General features: G+C 56.3%; 1 protein-coding gene across 16 annotated transcripts in view; it reads left to right on the forward strand.

The window, feature by feature from the left end:
- The window catches only part of Ntng2 (netrin G2), a 59,780-nt gene that overhangs the window by 3,323 nt on the left and 42,192 nt on the right, over positions 1 to 14,265 (forward strand). For 12 of the 16 annotated variants that reach the window (XM_078048500.1, XM_078048498.1, XM_078048497.1 and 9 more), the window contains one exon: positions 1,689 to 2,388. In XM_078048500.1, coding sequence (XP_077904626.1) covers positions 2,176 to 2,388 — 213 coding nt within the window. In that variant the 5' untranslated portion in view covers positions 1,689 to 2,175. Of the gene's footprint in view, positions 1 to 1,035; positions 1,120 to 1,302; positions 1,458 to 1,688; positions 2,389 to 14,265 lie in introns of all 16 variants that reach the window. The other 4 variants (XM_078048493.1, XM_078048495.1, XM_078048494.1 and 1 more) reach the window with 2 other exon arrangements.

Genomic DNA, 14,265 nt, shown 5'->3' on the forward strand with positions numbered 1-14,265 from the left:
TTTCTCAGGTTGTAAAAATAGACCTGGGCACGTTCTTTCTGGGAGTTTTCTAGCAAGGAGCGCATTCAAGGCCGGGCTGACTCTATAACAGGTTTCTCTCAACAGCCAGGGGTGAAACGGGAAAATGTGGTCCTGGTTGGGTCCTCATTCATCTGCATTAGGAGACCTTCATCCGGAGAGAGGGGCAGAGGCCCACTTAACGCAGATGGATGAGTCCCGCTCTGGGCCTGGAGATCAGGTGGCCTGCTAGGGACTTCTCCCAGAGCAGACAAGCTCAGCACCCAGGCAGGCAGTGTCTGGCCTTCAGTTTCTCATTTTTGGCAAGCCATTGTTTGTATCTGGGGATAAGTGGGGCTTCATGAAAATATAGTTAACTCCCCAGAGACTGCCCGTGAACAGTGGCTCAAAAGGATGTCAGATGAAGAGTCAGGCTGCCATTTGCATGATTTGGGAATTGAAATGCATAATCATGGGCGTAACATCCAAAATAATTAATAACACAGACATTTTGTGCTGTGACTCATTGCAGTAACCTTTGCCCTGTTGGCCAGTTCTTTGGGCTAGGCTTCCATGCTGCTGACTGGACTTGGATTGTCCTGGTGATGTATTAAGTGCCTGGGATCACCACATCATCCGAGCCATGTGTTTCCCAGTAACATTTGTATTAGTTATATCTATTTTGGTTTTTAAATAATTACCAGAGACTTAAAATAGTAAAGCAGTCATCCTAATAGTGATCCATTTATAGTAATACCCTTCAAAGATGATTGCAAAATGTTGGCCTTGATCAGAAAATCTGATATGACAAAACATTATCATTTCTGTGGAAGTCTTCGATATCTTAGTTTCTTACTGTTAAAAAAATTAAAGTCGCCATTTCAGATTGTACCTGCGATTGAAGAGGTAGTTGTCAATGCCTGGTGTTTCTTTGTTGGCCACACGTGGCCCACTCTGTACCTGTAGGTGTGGCCTCATCTGCACCTATAGTTACAGTCTCCCCGCCTCCTTTAACAACTCTGACACTTTGACTTGCAGGGCGTGGTATTTTAAAGCAACCATTAACTGTTGGCGCCTGGGCCTGTGGCCCTTGGGCAGACACTTCTGCTGCACCCATGAATGGTGAGAAAACACCTCACCTTTTTAATAACGTGCCCAATCTCCAAATGTGCAACTCCAATATTAATAAAAATAACCCAGTTTTCTCGGGAGATCTTGCTAATGCAGCCTCATTTTTTTGCACATTCTGCCAGAGAGCTTTTGTTCTTATACATCCCTAATCTCCCCTCTTTTAATTTGTTGCAGGTGTTGTTGCTAATGAGCGCTCCTGCTCTCTCCTCTCTCCTCCCTTCTTACAATGAAAGACAAGCCAGACCCTGGGATTCTGGGTGGATGGAGAGCTGGAGTCTCAGGAACTTCCTAATAAGTTGCTGATAAGTTGCTGGTGGCTACCAGCCAAGGTCAGCTGGCCCCCATTAGTGCCTGTCCCCACCAAAGCAGAGCCAAACAGCCTGCCTGGTTAACACCTCAGTTGCTTTTTATTTCCAGTCCAGCTGCCCAGTTGTTGATACTTTTGTCCAAATGAAAAGAAATCTCTTTTATTGGACTGAGATGCCAAGTCCAGTCCCAAAGAGGGAACACGTATACCTAACATGTATACCTTCTGATTTTATTTTATCTTTACAATGCAGGCTGGAGGTTTGTTACGTACGCAGTTGTGTTGAGCACATCCCACGTTAAGGGCCTTTTAAAGACCTGGATTGATTGGAAGGACAAAAATTAAAAGCAATCTGATCCAGCCCCATGCCGGATCCCTGTGGATTGTCTCCTTATCCCATTTCCATCCACTGTCACAATTTGAGAGTCGGCTTGATTTGATCAGATCCACCTCCGGGGGAGGTGGAATGCCAAGGTTACAAGGACGCAAAGTTACGGGCAACTTTTTGATCTGTCCATCAGCAGTTTGAGAAACGCTGGCTCTGAATTTTCTGTATCGGCCTTTCGGAAAAAACAAGCTCCTCACTGTTTGCAAACCTGCAGTGCTTGAGGCTCTGGGACATCCCAGCTGCCATCGCCTGGTAGATGTGGCATTTCCATGCTGAGGCTGCGAGTCCCAGCTGACCCCGCCGCTGCCTCTCCAGGGCCTCTCTGGGCCGTGCCCCTGCGGACTGAGCAGCCATGCTGCACCTGCTGGCTCTCTTCCTGCACTGCCTCCCGTTGGCCTCTGGGGACTACGACATCTGCAAATCCTGGGTGACCACGGATGAGGGCCCCACCTGGGAGTTCTACGCCTGCCAGCCCAAGGCAATGCGTCTGAAGGACTACGTCAGGGTGAAGGTGGAGCCCTCGGGCATCACGTGTGGAGACCCCCCTGAGAGGTTCTGCTCCCATGTAAGTGCACCCCCAGCCGATCTCTGGCTCAGTCCGCAGGGGAGGGGGCCTGGGTCAGACCCTTGGGGTGGTGAACCCAGCAGGAGGGCCAAGTCACAAGGCTGACTCCTGTGTCTTGGATTGGGACCAGGCCTTTGTCTCACCTTGGAAATGGGCAAAGCCTAGCAGCCCTTGGGTCATGTGACACTCTCTGGGGTCAGGGCAGTTTTGGCCAGCTGACCACAGGATGGTTTTCTCTCAGGAAGAGAGTAGTATTCCCAGTTCTGCAGCCTCAAAGGTAAGCCCCGCCTCCCGGTAGGGAATCTGCCCCTGGGCGAGTGAGTGAGCGTGGACTGGACCTGCCTGGGTTCTTCCCTTCCCCTGCGCAGTCTCCTTGTCCACCCAGCCCAATCCATCGGACAGCTATGAGGCCAGCGTGTGCCAGCACAGAGCTGGCGCTTTGCAGAAAAGGGTTGCAAGAAGGGATTCAAAGAGGAAGGCAGGGTCAGACTGGGAGGGATGGGGCAGCAGTGACCTTTGTAGTCCCATCCCTGTGTGTGATGACCACAGTCACAGATAGGTCAGGGGAAGGGAGGCATTCTGGCCTTGTCCCTTGAGTCTCCAGTCAGAGGATACAGAATGTACTGGCACTCGGGGAATGTTAGCAACGCAGTAATAGCAGAGATGGGGCTGGAGTCCCCCCAGACCCCCAGGCTCTGCCAGCCCGATTCTCTGTCATATAAAGTAGCAGGTTTAGGGGGTGGCCTCCAGACCAGCGACATCTCTAGACTCTGTTCTGCCATCTGTAAAATGGGCACACTAATGGAGCACACTCATAGGGTAGTTGGAAGGAGTTGGTGGCTTGAGGAACATCTGTTCACAATAGGGCTGGGCACAGAGCAAGTCCCCTGAGGTGTTAGCTGTTGGCACTCCAGCGTCAGCAGAGGCAAAGGCCCGCAGCCAGGGTCTCACGCCAGGAGGTGGTGGAGCTGTGATTCCCGCTGAGTGTCTGGCTCCCAAGTGGCTGAGCTAAACGGCCTCCCCCCACCCTCCAGCAGGAAGCTGGGTAGGGCACCAGGCTGCAGCCACAAGAGGGGCTCAGAGTCATCTTCCAGGTGGCTGGTGTCTCTGAATGTCCTTGGGGGAGCCACCAGGCCTCTGGGGTTATGCAGGGCCACCTGGTTCCCACCTGGGCTTCCTGAAGTTCTCAGTCCCGTGGGACATCTTCAGTCCCAGCACAGAGCAGCCTGGGAAGGTCGGTTCCCACGTGGGCTTGTCAGTGGAGATAAGGCTGTCACCGTGGGTGGTGGCTGGGCCAGGGCCAACTGGGGAGGGAGGGGGAAGCAGCACAGGGCTGGGAGCCAGGGCTGGATCGCATAGTCCTTGGGCATCACTGCTATGGGGACCACAGGGCCACATTGGCTCGGGGACAGGCCAGGGGGCTGGGCCCTGAAAGTCAGGGTTAAGGCCAAGCCGGGAGCCTGGTTCTGAGTCCACATCTTGGTCCACCTGCTCCCTGGCCAAGTCAACCTCTGCTCCTTGTGTAGAGCCTCAGCTTTATTTTTTCCTCTTAAGTATTTATTATGGTCTTATTATGGCAGGGGAGTGGGACAGTTAATTCACAGGAGGGACTTCCAGTCCAGGGATTAAGGGGTGATGATGACCATCAAACGCTAGTCCGAGGCCCTCTCCTGGTCAAAGCCAGCTCTGAGGGACCCCTGGCCCTGGACTGCCCTGCCTCCCCCTCAGCTTCCCGGGGCGGCGGTACCCCTACAGGTCCTGATGCTGGCCGAACCTGAGCCCTGGGGTCTTGAAGGAGCGCTCCTCCCCCTCCGCTCCTTTCCTGGAAGGCAGGTGAAGAGCGCAGGGAGGAAGGTCAGCATCCAGAGACCCCGCGTGGCCAAGTCCTCAGCGTCGTGCCACCTGTTTGGTGGATGTGAATATTTCATGACGGCTCTGCCTTTGATTACAAATGTGGACACAATATGAGTCTGGGAGGCTGCCGGCAGGTGGAGGCTGGCTTCTGCAGGGAGGTGAGGTCACCTCCAGTCTGGATTCAAACGTAGCACCACTGTGTACCATGGCCCCTCCTGGACAGGTCCCCGGCATTTCCCATTTAATCATTTCTAGGATGCCTCAGGGTGAGGCCTGTTCTGATCCCTCCTTAGGGATTAGGAAGGGTTGCCTAAGTCCTGTCAAGGTCACCCTGTGTAGAGGGCAGGCCAGGAACTTGTCTGTAGCTGGTCATGTGCACACCTGCAGGTGGCACAGTCCGCCCTCTCTGAGCTTCTGACCTCCCTGAGCCTTGTTTCTTCCTCTTTCGATGGAGACAGTACTGAGGAGGGTCACAGTGCTGGTGGGAGGACACAGCCTGGCCATGCATGCGCTGGCACTTGCTGGCACCAAGTAGGTGCCCCACGGTCAGTGACTGCTACTAGGTGATCACTATTGTTGTTACTCCTGTGGCTCTGCCCACCTTTCCTCCCTCCTCCCTCCCTCCCTCGTTCCTTCCTTCCCTCCCTGGAGTTCTCTGCCTTTCTCCAGCCTGAGGACACCACACCCTGCATTCCCAGTCTCCAGGCAGCAGGCAGAGAGCATTCTTGCCCAGGGAGTCTCTAAACGCCTCCAGTCAGAGCAGGTGGCTCATCAGCCACCAGGGGGCGTCAGAGCGGCAGCCAGCCCACCCGATACCCCTCTGCCTTGCCAAGGTTCAGTGGGTCCCTGCTCCCCTGCGCCCCTCCTTTGGCAGAAGTGGGCCTGCCTGTCCCAGCTTGCAGTCGTCCTAGGCGTGAGCCCAGAACTTAAGAGGGGCCGAGGGGCAGCGCTGTCTTCAGATCCTGCGTGCAGACCCTCTCTCCCAGGCCTCCCGCCTGTCCTCCGACAAGGCCACCTGGGAACCAAATTGTAAATTCCAGCCTGGTGAGGAAGGGGAGGGAGATGAAAGACAAGATAAATGAATAAATAAAAGCCTATTGGCTCTAAATGCACAAGGAGAATTAATAGGGATGAGCTCTCAACCGAGGATTCTTGGGCAAGGACAAAATTTCAATGAGGGCTGCCGGGGAGCAGAGGCGAGCCCCTCCCGCAGTTCCCCGGGCTGGGAGGAGGACAGGGCTCAGCCGGCACAGGCTGCTCACCCTCCCAAGGCAACTGCTGCTCCCAGGCCCCTCTGGGATGGAGAGGGCGTGCAGAGGCCTGAGGGCAGCCCCGTGGTGCTCTGCAAGAGGCCACCTGCCAGTTACCTGTGCTCCCATGGGAGCAAGGGGGCACCCTGTATGCCACGGGGATGAAAGTTGACCCCTTGAGACTCAGGTGAGAGACTGGGTCAGCCTACCCTGCCCAGGCCCCATGCCACACCCCTGCTACCCAGAGTTAGTCCTCCAACCTCTGAGCAGCACCAGCCTCACCAGGTTAGAAGTGCAGAATCTAGGGCCCTGCCGCAGACCTGCTGGGTTAGAATCTGCATTTTCTTATTTTTTTTTAACAAGAGAGCCAGAGGATTCTGCTGGATAGACGCAGAGTCTGCTGGTTCATGGAGGTGAAGCCTGTTATTGATGAAGGAGATCTGTGGGTCCTGTGGGATCTTTGTAGGTTTAGGAGAGAGGAGAACAGGCAGGCAGGAGGGGCACAGAGGGTCCTGAGAAAGGCACGGGGCTACAAACTGGAATCCCCAGGTGCATGAGGGACCTTGCCATCGCTGGGACCCGGGCTGCACTCTGAGACTTGGGAAAGGTTCCAGAGAGGGAGAGACAGCACTATATTCTGGCAAGAGCTACAAGTCTGGAATTCAAGCTGTAAGCTCGTGTCCTAGCACTGCCACCTGCAGGTTCCATTACCTGGAGTGGGTCATTCAAATTCTCCAAGCCTCAGTTTTCCCATCTGTAATAAGGGATACAATCATCACTGCCCCCATGCCTTCCTGGGAGAAGAAAACACCTCTCAAAGTCTGCAGGGGCTTAACTGACAGTGTGAATTCTGTTCTAGTGCGAGGTTTGAGTCTTATCTCCTCTCCAGTCTTGATCATCCTGCTCTGTCCACGTGGAAATGGATGAACACTGAACTTTTCATGTAATGAGACTCCAGAGAGAGATTGGAATCCATTCTATGTGACCTTCAGGATGAGATTTAGCCTCTCTGAGCCTGGTTTCTTCAAGTCATGGCTATTAATAGACCATGCACAGGGGGCCTGTCGGGAGCTCGGGGCCTGGCACATAGCAGATGCTCAATTTATGCTACCTATTAGCCCCTGTGCTCTACCTGCAGATGTTTGCTTCCCCTTGGAAACTCCTCGAAGGCAGGTCACCTCTGCAGTCCTTGCCCATTGCACGTGGATAGAACAAATGGGTGGATGGGAGGAATGGTGAGATCCAGGGAGGCTTCTTGGAAGAGGAAGCTGTCTTGAAGGAAGAACTGGGGTTTTCCAGTAGGAAGCCCCTGCTCCTCACCGCTGCAGCCCCTGCTCCGGCAAGTTTGCAGTCGATGTAGCCTGGGTTTGCACAGCTCTGTCTTCGTCCGCCTCCACGAGCGCCTTTGGGCACTGAGCTGCTCACCCTCAGCTTCAGCTCTCAATCTCCTGAAGTGCCCGAGGCAGGGCCCAGCCTAGGACAAGAATAGTTCCACGAGGTGACATCTTGTTGCACAGTGATGTCTCCAGCCCAGGAGCAGACATGAGGAGATGGGGCACTGTCACCGAGCACCAGCCCGCGGGCCCACGGGGTCAGATCTTTGTTTTCTGGCCCTTCTCATGGAGCAGGTTTGGGTCAGATGCCCCAGGGAGGGTGGGGGCTGCTCAGTTGGGGTACGGTGGGGACCCAAAAGGCCTGGAAGAGACATCTTTCTAGAGGGTTAGAGACTTGGGCCACTCTGCCGGCCCCTCCTCGTTCCACTCCCGACGCTGGTCTGGGTGGATTCTCCTTTGGGCGTTTCTGGGCGGTTATGGCGAGCTGCTCCCGTGTGCCCTGGGGCAGGCTGTGGGGGCTCACCCGCAGCCCTCCCTGCTGCGCTGGGATGGGCCCCACAGGCCCCGCCACGTCCTCCCCTTCTGCGCTGGGGCACTTTGGCTCAGTCCCTGAGACTCCAGCCTTGGCTTTCACATCTGAAAATGGGAACGATGTTTCCACAACCTGGAAGGAGTCTGAGGACTGAGAAGGAACAGGCGTGTGGAGCCCTCGGCTGGGCGCCTGCGCAGAATGAATGCCCAGGGGAAAAAAGGACTGTTTGACCGTTTTAGTTTTTCTCCTTCTCGAATGTAGCTAGAGGGGCAAAAGGGGGAGAAGGTGACAGGCAGAAGATGACCCTGAAGGCCAGGCAGGCCGCCCAGGTGTGGGCCTCCAGCTCAGACTGGGGTCCTGCAAGTTTCCAAGAAATGGGGGCCAGGCCGAAGGACCCAGAGGACAGGGCGTGTGTGGATGACAGAGGGTGGACAGGCCGTCCCCCTGGCACCCCATCCAGGTCCCTGCAGGGCTGTGAGCAGGAATGTCACCGTGCCACTTGACACAAGAATATCCCAGGGCCTCCCAGGGTCCTCTTGCAGGGACAGGGCGGGCGGGAGTCACCCTTCTTCCATCTGTGCCGTCCACTCTCTGCAGTTAGGAGGGATTAGGCCCAGGGCTGTAAGAGCAGGAGGGTGGAGGAGGGGCGGAGGTGAGAGCCACCCACAGCACGGCAGCCTCAGCTGACCAGGCCACACAAGGTGGCCCCTTGCCTCCCCTCCCACATGTGTCCACCCCAGCAACAGCGCGGACGGCAGACCTGATTCTAGCACCAGACAGGATGGAGGCTGGCCCACCTGTGGCCTGGCCGGGGCCCCCACGCAGTGTGGATGCCCCGGGTGACGCAGGAATGGCAGAGGAGCAAGAGCGGTTCCGCGGCTTTGTGGGATCTGATTTGTTTTCAGCAGCAGCAGATTTGCTTGAACATATGAAATGTGTTTCTAATTCCCTGCGCACACACCAACTGCCGGCAGGGGCAGCCAGGGTACCCGTGGCAGGTGCCCGCGCCCCGGAGTTCCAGGCCCAGCCCAGGGAGACCGAGCCAAGCCCCGAGCCTCAGTTTCCCCAACTGTGCCACAGGGGTGTGGGGCTGGATTAGCCTCTCTACCACGTGGCCCTCTAGCACATTCCCACTGGGGCTAGTCCAGGACGTTTCCTTCCCCCACGGTGAAACCCGTAGGATTCAACATCACTCTGATCCCCCCTCCCACCCCTGCAACACCGCTCTCCTTTCCGCTTCTGTGGATGACTTACTCTGGACATTTCATATAAATGGAATCATCCAATGTGGCCAGCCTGGTGGGTGTGAAGTAGTATCTCATTATGGTCTTGATTTGCATTTCTCTGTGGAGTGTCTTCTCAAGTGCTTATTGGCCATTTGTCTATTCTTTGGGGAAAATGTCTATTTATTTAAGTCTTTTTGCCCACTATTTCATTGGATTCTTTTTGTTGTTGAGTTGTACATGCTCTTTATATATTCTGAATACTAGACCCTTATCCATAGCAAATATATATTTGAAAATATTTCCCCCATTCTGTGGATGATCTTTGCCATCTCTTGATATATCCTTTGGTGCACAAAATCTTTAATTTTAGTAAAGTCCAGTTTGTGGATTTTTTTTTTCCTTTTGCTGCTTGTGCTTTGGTGTCTTATCTGAGAAACCAGAGCCAAAAGTATGGTCCTGCCTTTACTCTTATGTTTTCTTCTAAAGCATTTATAGCTGCAACTCTATGTTTAGGTCTCTGGTCCGCTGGGACCTAGTTCCTGTGTTTGGTGTGAGGCAGGGGCCCCGTGTTTTCCTTGCATGTGGCTATTTGGTGTTTTTGGCACCATTTGCTGAACAGCCTGGTCTTTCCCATTCGATGTTCTTGGCATCCTCGCCAGGGTCAGCTGGCCATAGGTGTGTGAATTCACTTCTGGACTCTCAGATCTGTTCATCAAAGCAGTGAGCATCCTGTGTGCAGTCCTTCATCAAACCCTCCCAGATATCCTGCCTGGAAGAATCTACTGCTATCCTCCTGTGCCCACTTCACAGATGCGGAAACTGAGACTCCAGTACTGAGGTGTGGCATTGAGGTTCCAACTCGGATCCCAGGCAGGTAGTGACTGTGCTGTGGCGAGGCCTGAGGGCCGGGGGCAGGGAGCCAAACGCTCCCACAACGCCCCCCACTTTTCCTCTCCTGCCTTTCCCTGGTTTACCTTTTAGGCTGAGATGCTGACTGACCCTCAAAGGAGGGCCACTGGGGTGGGATGCTGTGACTCCCCTCTGGTCTCCAACTATCTCCCCAGCTTCCACCTGTGCCCCTCGTGTCCCCACAGAGCCAGACTCTGTACCTGCCCCCTGGCCATGCAGAAAGTACTGGACGTGGTAGGTGCTGACCTCACGCCTCTTGTCCCTCCTCTCAGAGTGCAGCTTAGGGGCGGTCCTAGAGATTGCCTAAGACCAGGGGACCCCAATATTTGTGAGCTAATGGAAATGGAGCTGGCTGCCCAGGGGGAAGTGGGAGCCTGGACCTGGCCACAGGTGGCCTTCTGTAGGCTCCTGGGAGCACAGAGCAAAGGCACCGAGGGGTCGAGTCAGGGCCTCCCATTCCTCCCAGGAAACAGCCCAGAGTGACTTCCTTCAGCCCCCGAGAGGGAGCAGAGAGGCCCAGCGGCCCCAGCATAGCCCTGGGCTCCCCAGGAGTGAGTGGAGCCTGGGGACAGGAGGCATCTCACACCAGGCCCTCATCCATCCACTCGTGCCCTAGATTTGACTTCTCATGGTGGCATCAGTGGGGGGACATGGGATATGTGCCTGGAGGTCAGCTGTGTCCACTGGGGTGCTGCACCTGCTCCTGCAAGGTGGGTGAGGTTAACACATTCTCTTTTGGGCCATCTTGTCACCTGTCAGTGGAGACATGCTTGGAGCTGGCTCTTGCAAGCCCAAGGGGACCAAGAGTCCCTTTCCCAGCCCATCTGTAAGCCATGGTCCCCCTTGGTGGCAGCACCATGAAGGTGACAAGGAGAGAATGTTCTGTGACAGGTGGCAGGGTCCGGGGTGAGGTGGGACAGGGTGGTGATGGGTGTATCAGCAATGGCTGCACAGATGCATTCTCCATGGTCTGCCACCGGGTCTGGGTGGCGTGTGGTCAGCAGGAGCTTGGAGAGCTGGAGCCTGGGGAGGGCACCTTCTATAGCCACCTGCTGGAGCTTTCCAGTGTGCCCCGTGTTGTGGCCTTTTGTCTTCTCACCAAGACCAACAGCTAATACAGTGCTGCAGATGAGGAAAGGGAGGCCCAGATGGCACAGCCAAAGCCAGGATATGTCCCCAGGGCCCTGACCACTGTCCCACCCTACCTGGTTCTATGACTGAGAGTCTGAATGGCGGCCTTGATGGTAGGCACCACAAAGGGGCCTCCTCGGTTGAAGGAGCTGAACTCCCCATGATGACGTCCCTCCAGATCCAAACCTAGAGGTTTCTAGAGCTGCCCCTCCCCCGTGAAAGTCCTGCAGCCGCTCTGCCAGGACCCGCCTCCTCCCGAGCACTCTGTCTTGAGTCCTTAGGGCCTCCTCAGCCTCCTGTTCTGCTCCTTTCTGCTGCTCAAGTCATTTGTCCACTTGACTCCAAGGGCCGGCCAGGGAAATCAGAGCAGTGAGCCTCGTCCAGCCTCGTCCCCTCCGCGGGAACAGACGTCTGCTGTTGGGCAAAAGGTGACGGGGAGGCCAGTACGTCGGCCACGGGTGTCCCGGGAGCTCCCATGGGCCACGCGGAGCCCCTTGGCCACCAGGCTGCAGAGAGCGAATGGGTCCACTGCGGAATTGCAGACTCTGGAGCTTCCCTTAGGACTCCAGAGCAGCCAAAGGCAGGTGGCAGCAGGAGAAGCCAGCTGTCCAGAGGGCACCTTGTCTCTGCCCTGTCCCCTGCCCTGCCAGCACCAACCGGAACCTTTGCCAACAGCTGTGCACCTGGCACCACCCTGCAGCCTCCAGGGGGACGGGGCTCCCCTGTGCACTGGCTGCCAGGAGCTGAGTGGCCTCACCCAAGGCTCTCCCGCTTTGGGGTGAAGATTCCCTGCCTGTGTGTCCACCTCAGAGCCCCTCTTTTCTGGATTTCTGGATTCTGCTGCTCAAGGAGGGAGAGAGAGAGAAGCAGAAAACAATGCCTGCTGACACCCAGGAAGACCCGGGGGCCAAAGGCAGGAGGCCAGCTTGTCCCAGTAGCAGAACCCCAGTGCGGGAGGCTCGCGACTTTAGGGGTCACAGGCCCTTCTGAGAAGACGCGCCACTCATCCATGCAAAGGCTCACCCCTGCACCTGCACACGAGGTTGCAAACACTGGTGGGGACTTCCCAGACAGCCCAGTCCACCTGGAGAGCCTGTGGTCAGCCATCCAGCCTGAGGATCCTGGCCTCTGGGGGCTTTCAAGCTCAGAGTAGTTAAGGTTTGTCTTCTTGTTACTGACTGGTCCCCATTGTCTGAAAATTTTCTTGATTCCACACTCTCTTATTCTTGGGAGCAGCAGCAGCTAACATTTATTGCATGCCAAGTGTATACTAAGCACTTAACCTAAAGTGGCTCATTGAATTCTCACAGAAAGCTTTAAATGAACGCCAGTTTGGAATGAGTGGTCTCAGATTGAGAGAGGTTAAGCCACTGGCCCCCGGTCACACAGCTTCTAAGTATAGGAGGTTGGCATCTCCAGCCTGGGCTGCTTAGACCAGCCCCTACCCCCTGGCCAGGTTGCATCGCTGATGTGAATCCCTGTGACACCTCAGCCTGTGCCCAATAGATGGAGGTGCTATTGCCCTGCGCTAGGTGAGCACCCTGTCCCTGTCAGCCAGGAGGAAGGGGGTCAGGGAGGAGCGATGCTGGCACTTCCCCGCCCCCTGCCCTTTGAGCCGTGGTGGAGTCTGCTAATCCACTTATTTGATAATTCACTGATTTCATGTCTGTTTGGCAGGCGCACGCTCCCACGCGCCAGCTCCGGGGAGGCTCCACGGCTTGCCGGGAGGAACCCGAGCTGTTTTTCTGGGGAAGGAGTGGGGGAAACTACACCGAGAGTGGACGATAATGGACCTAAAAATAGAGGATGGGGGAGTAGCCAGAGGGGTGCCTGGCGTCTGCCTGGCACCGGGAAGCCCCTACCCTCTCACGCTGGCTTCCTGGGGGTTGGTGGCCTGGGACAGGGGCAAGGAGGGTAAGACACAGGGCTGAGGGCTGTCACTGGCCACTCCGAGGTGGACCCTTGCCCCCTTGGGGTCCTCGAGGGAGCAGCCTCACCTCTGGGTGCACACCGCAGCCTCGAGGGTGGCCATAGTCAGTCCATGCACAGGACCTGCCGCAGGGGGTCCCTGATGCTCTGCGGGGGCTCCCCAGGGAGTCTGCCCTGGCGCCACTGCGGGGGTAAAGGTGTCTCCACAGCAGGACGGGGAGGGGGTTTCAGAGTGACCCGTCCCACACCTCCTCATCCTTGGGTGGTCTTCCTGAAGGGCCCAACCTCAGGTGGGCAGCTGGGACCAGTGGCACTGGAGGAGGCGGGGCCTCCTCACCCCTGGAGATGGCCTCCACGGGGGTCCATCATGCCCCCTGCCCAGGCTGCCCCCCAGCCCAGCTGCAGCAGGCCCTAGGGGGACCTCCAGACTTACTAAAACTCCCCAGGTGGCCCTTGTGCAGCCAAGTTTGAGAACCACTGATGGAGGCCCCCACCTCCCAGCCTCAAGCATCTTGTTGTTTTAAATTCAAAGTCCAGAGAGGGAGAGCGCCCCTCTGCCTGCCTGGCTCTCGAAGCCTTCCTGGTGTCCGAACCCCAGGCTCTCAGTCAGACGAGGGGCAGCCTGGAGTCTCTGGCCCTTGTACCCAGGTTCTTAACTGCTCCTCCTGCGAGGAGACTGCCGCTGGAGCTAGGGCCTTTCTGGAGGTGCCAACTGTCACTCAGGGCGGCCCACCAGCCCTGGATTCCCTGCCTTATCTCCTTTGCTCCCCGCCATGCTCCGGCCCTGCCCTGCAGCCTGTGTTTTGACCCTCCACCGCAGGGCCCTCCATGCCTGGCCCGCCTGGCCAGCTGCACCTTGCTGAACCCCACTGCCCCGGGAGCCTTCCTGACCACCCAGCCAAATCCCCCACTGGCCTGGGTGGACCAAGCCAGGGGCAGTTCCTCTGGGCTCCCACCAGGGGTTAGAGTGCCCAGGATACCAGAAATGTGAGGTTAGGTAAGTGCCTGGCCTCTGGGGGCTTCCACTCTCTTACTATAAGAGGAGGCTAACGGCAGGACAGCTAGGACAGCAGGGTGTCCTCTTCCCATCAACTGCACCAGCCTCCCAGATCCCGCTGCACTTCTGGGCCCCTCCCTGGGCTCTGGCTGGTTAACTGGTTGATTAGCCTGTGTTCAATCTGGAGCAGAATCTCTGGCTTTGGGGTCCAGGAATAGTGTCTCCCTCTCCCCTTCAGGTACTTTGGCAGACAGCCAGGTCTAAAAGCTGCTTCTCCAGGGCTACTTTGTTCAGAAATAGTTGATGAATAGTTGATGAATAAGTGAATGAATATAAATCAATGAAACCTTACTGCCCCGCCCCCGCCAGGGCTTCATCCAGAGCCTGCACCTGCCCAGGTGTGCCCGTGGGACATGCCCAGCAACTTTTTGCCCTTTTCCTCTGCCATGCATGACTGCTTTGCTCCTCAGAGAGCAGCAGGAAGAAACCTGGAGGGCCCTGACTGGCATCTGTTGCCTGGGCAATCCCCATCCATGTTGACGCTGTGTCCACTCCTGAGACCTGCTGTACCCTTGTACCCGGAGGCATCCACTAAGGAGACGTCACTTGCAAACCCTAACTGAGGCCTCTGCGTGCACCAGGCTCTGCCTGCCCTCCCAGAGCACAGTGTGGAGGGAACACAGACATGAAAGGAAGCCGACCTGGAAAGACTGGT

This window comes from Ictidomys tridecemlineatus, chromosome 4 (assembly GCF_052094955.1).
Source record: "Ictidomys tridecemlineatus isolate mIctTri1 chromosome 4, mIctTri1.hap1, whole genome shotgun sequence".
Classification (NCBI taxonomy): domain Eukaryota; kingdom Metazoa; phylum Chordata; class Mammalia; order Rodentia; family Sciuridae; genus Ictidomys; species Ictidomys tridecemlineatus.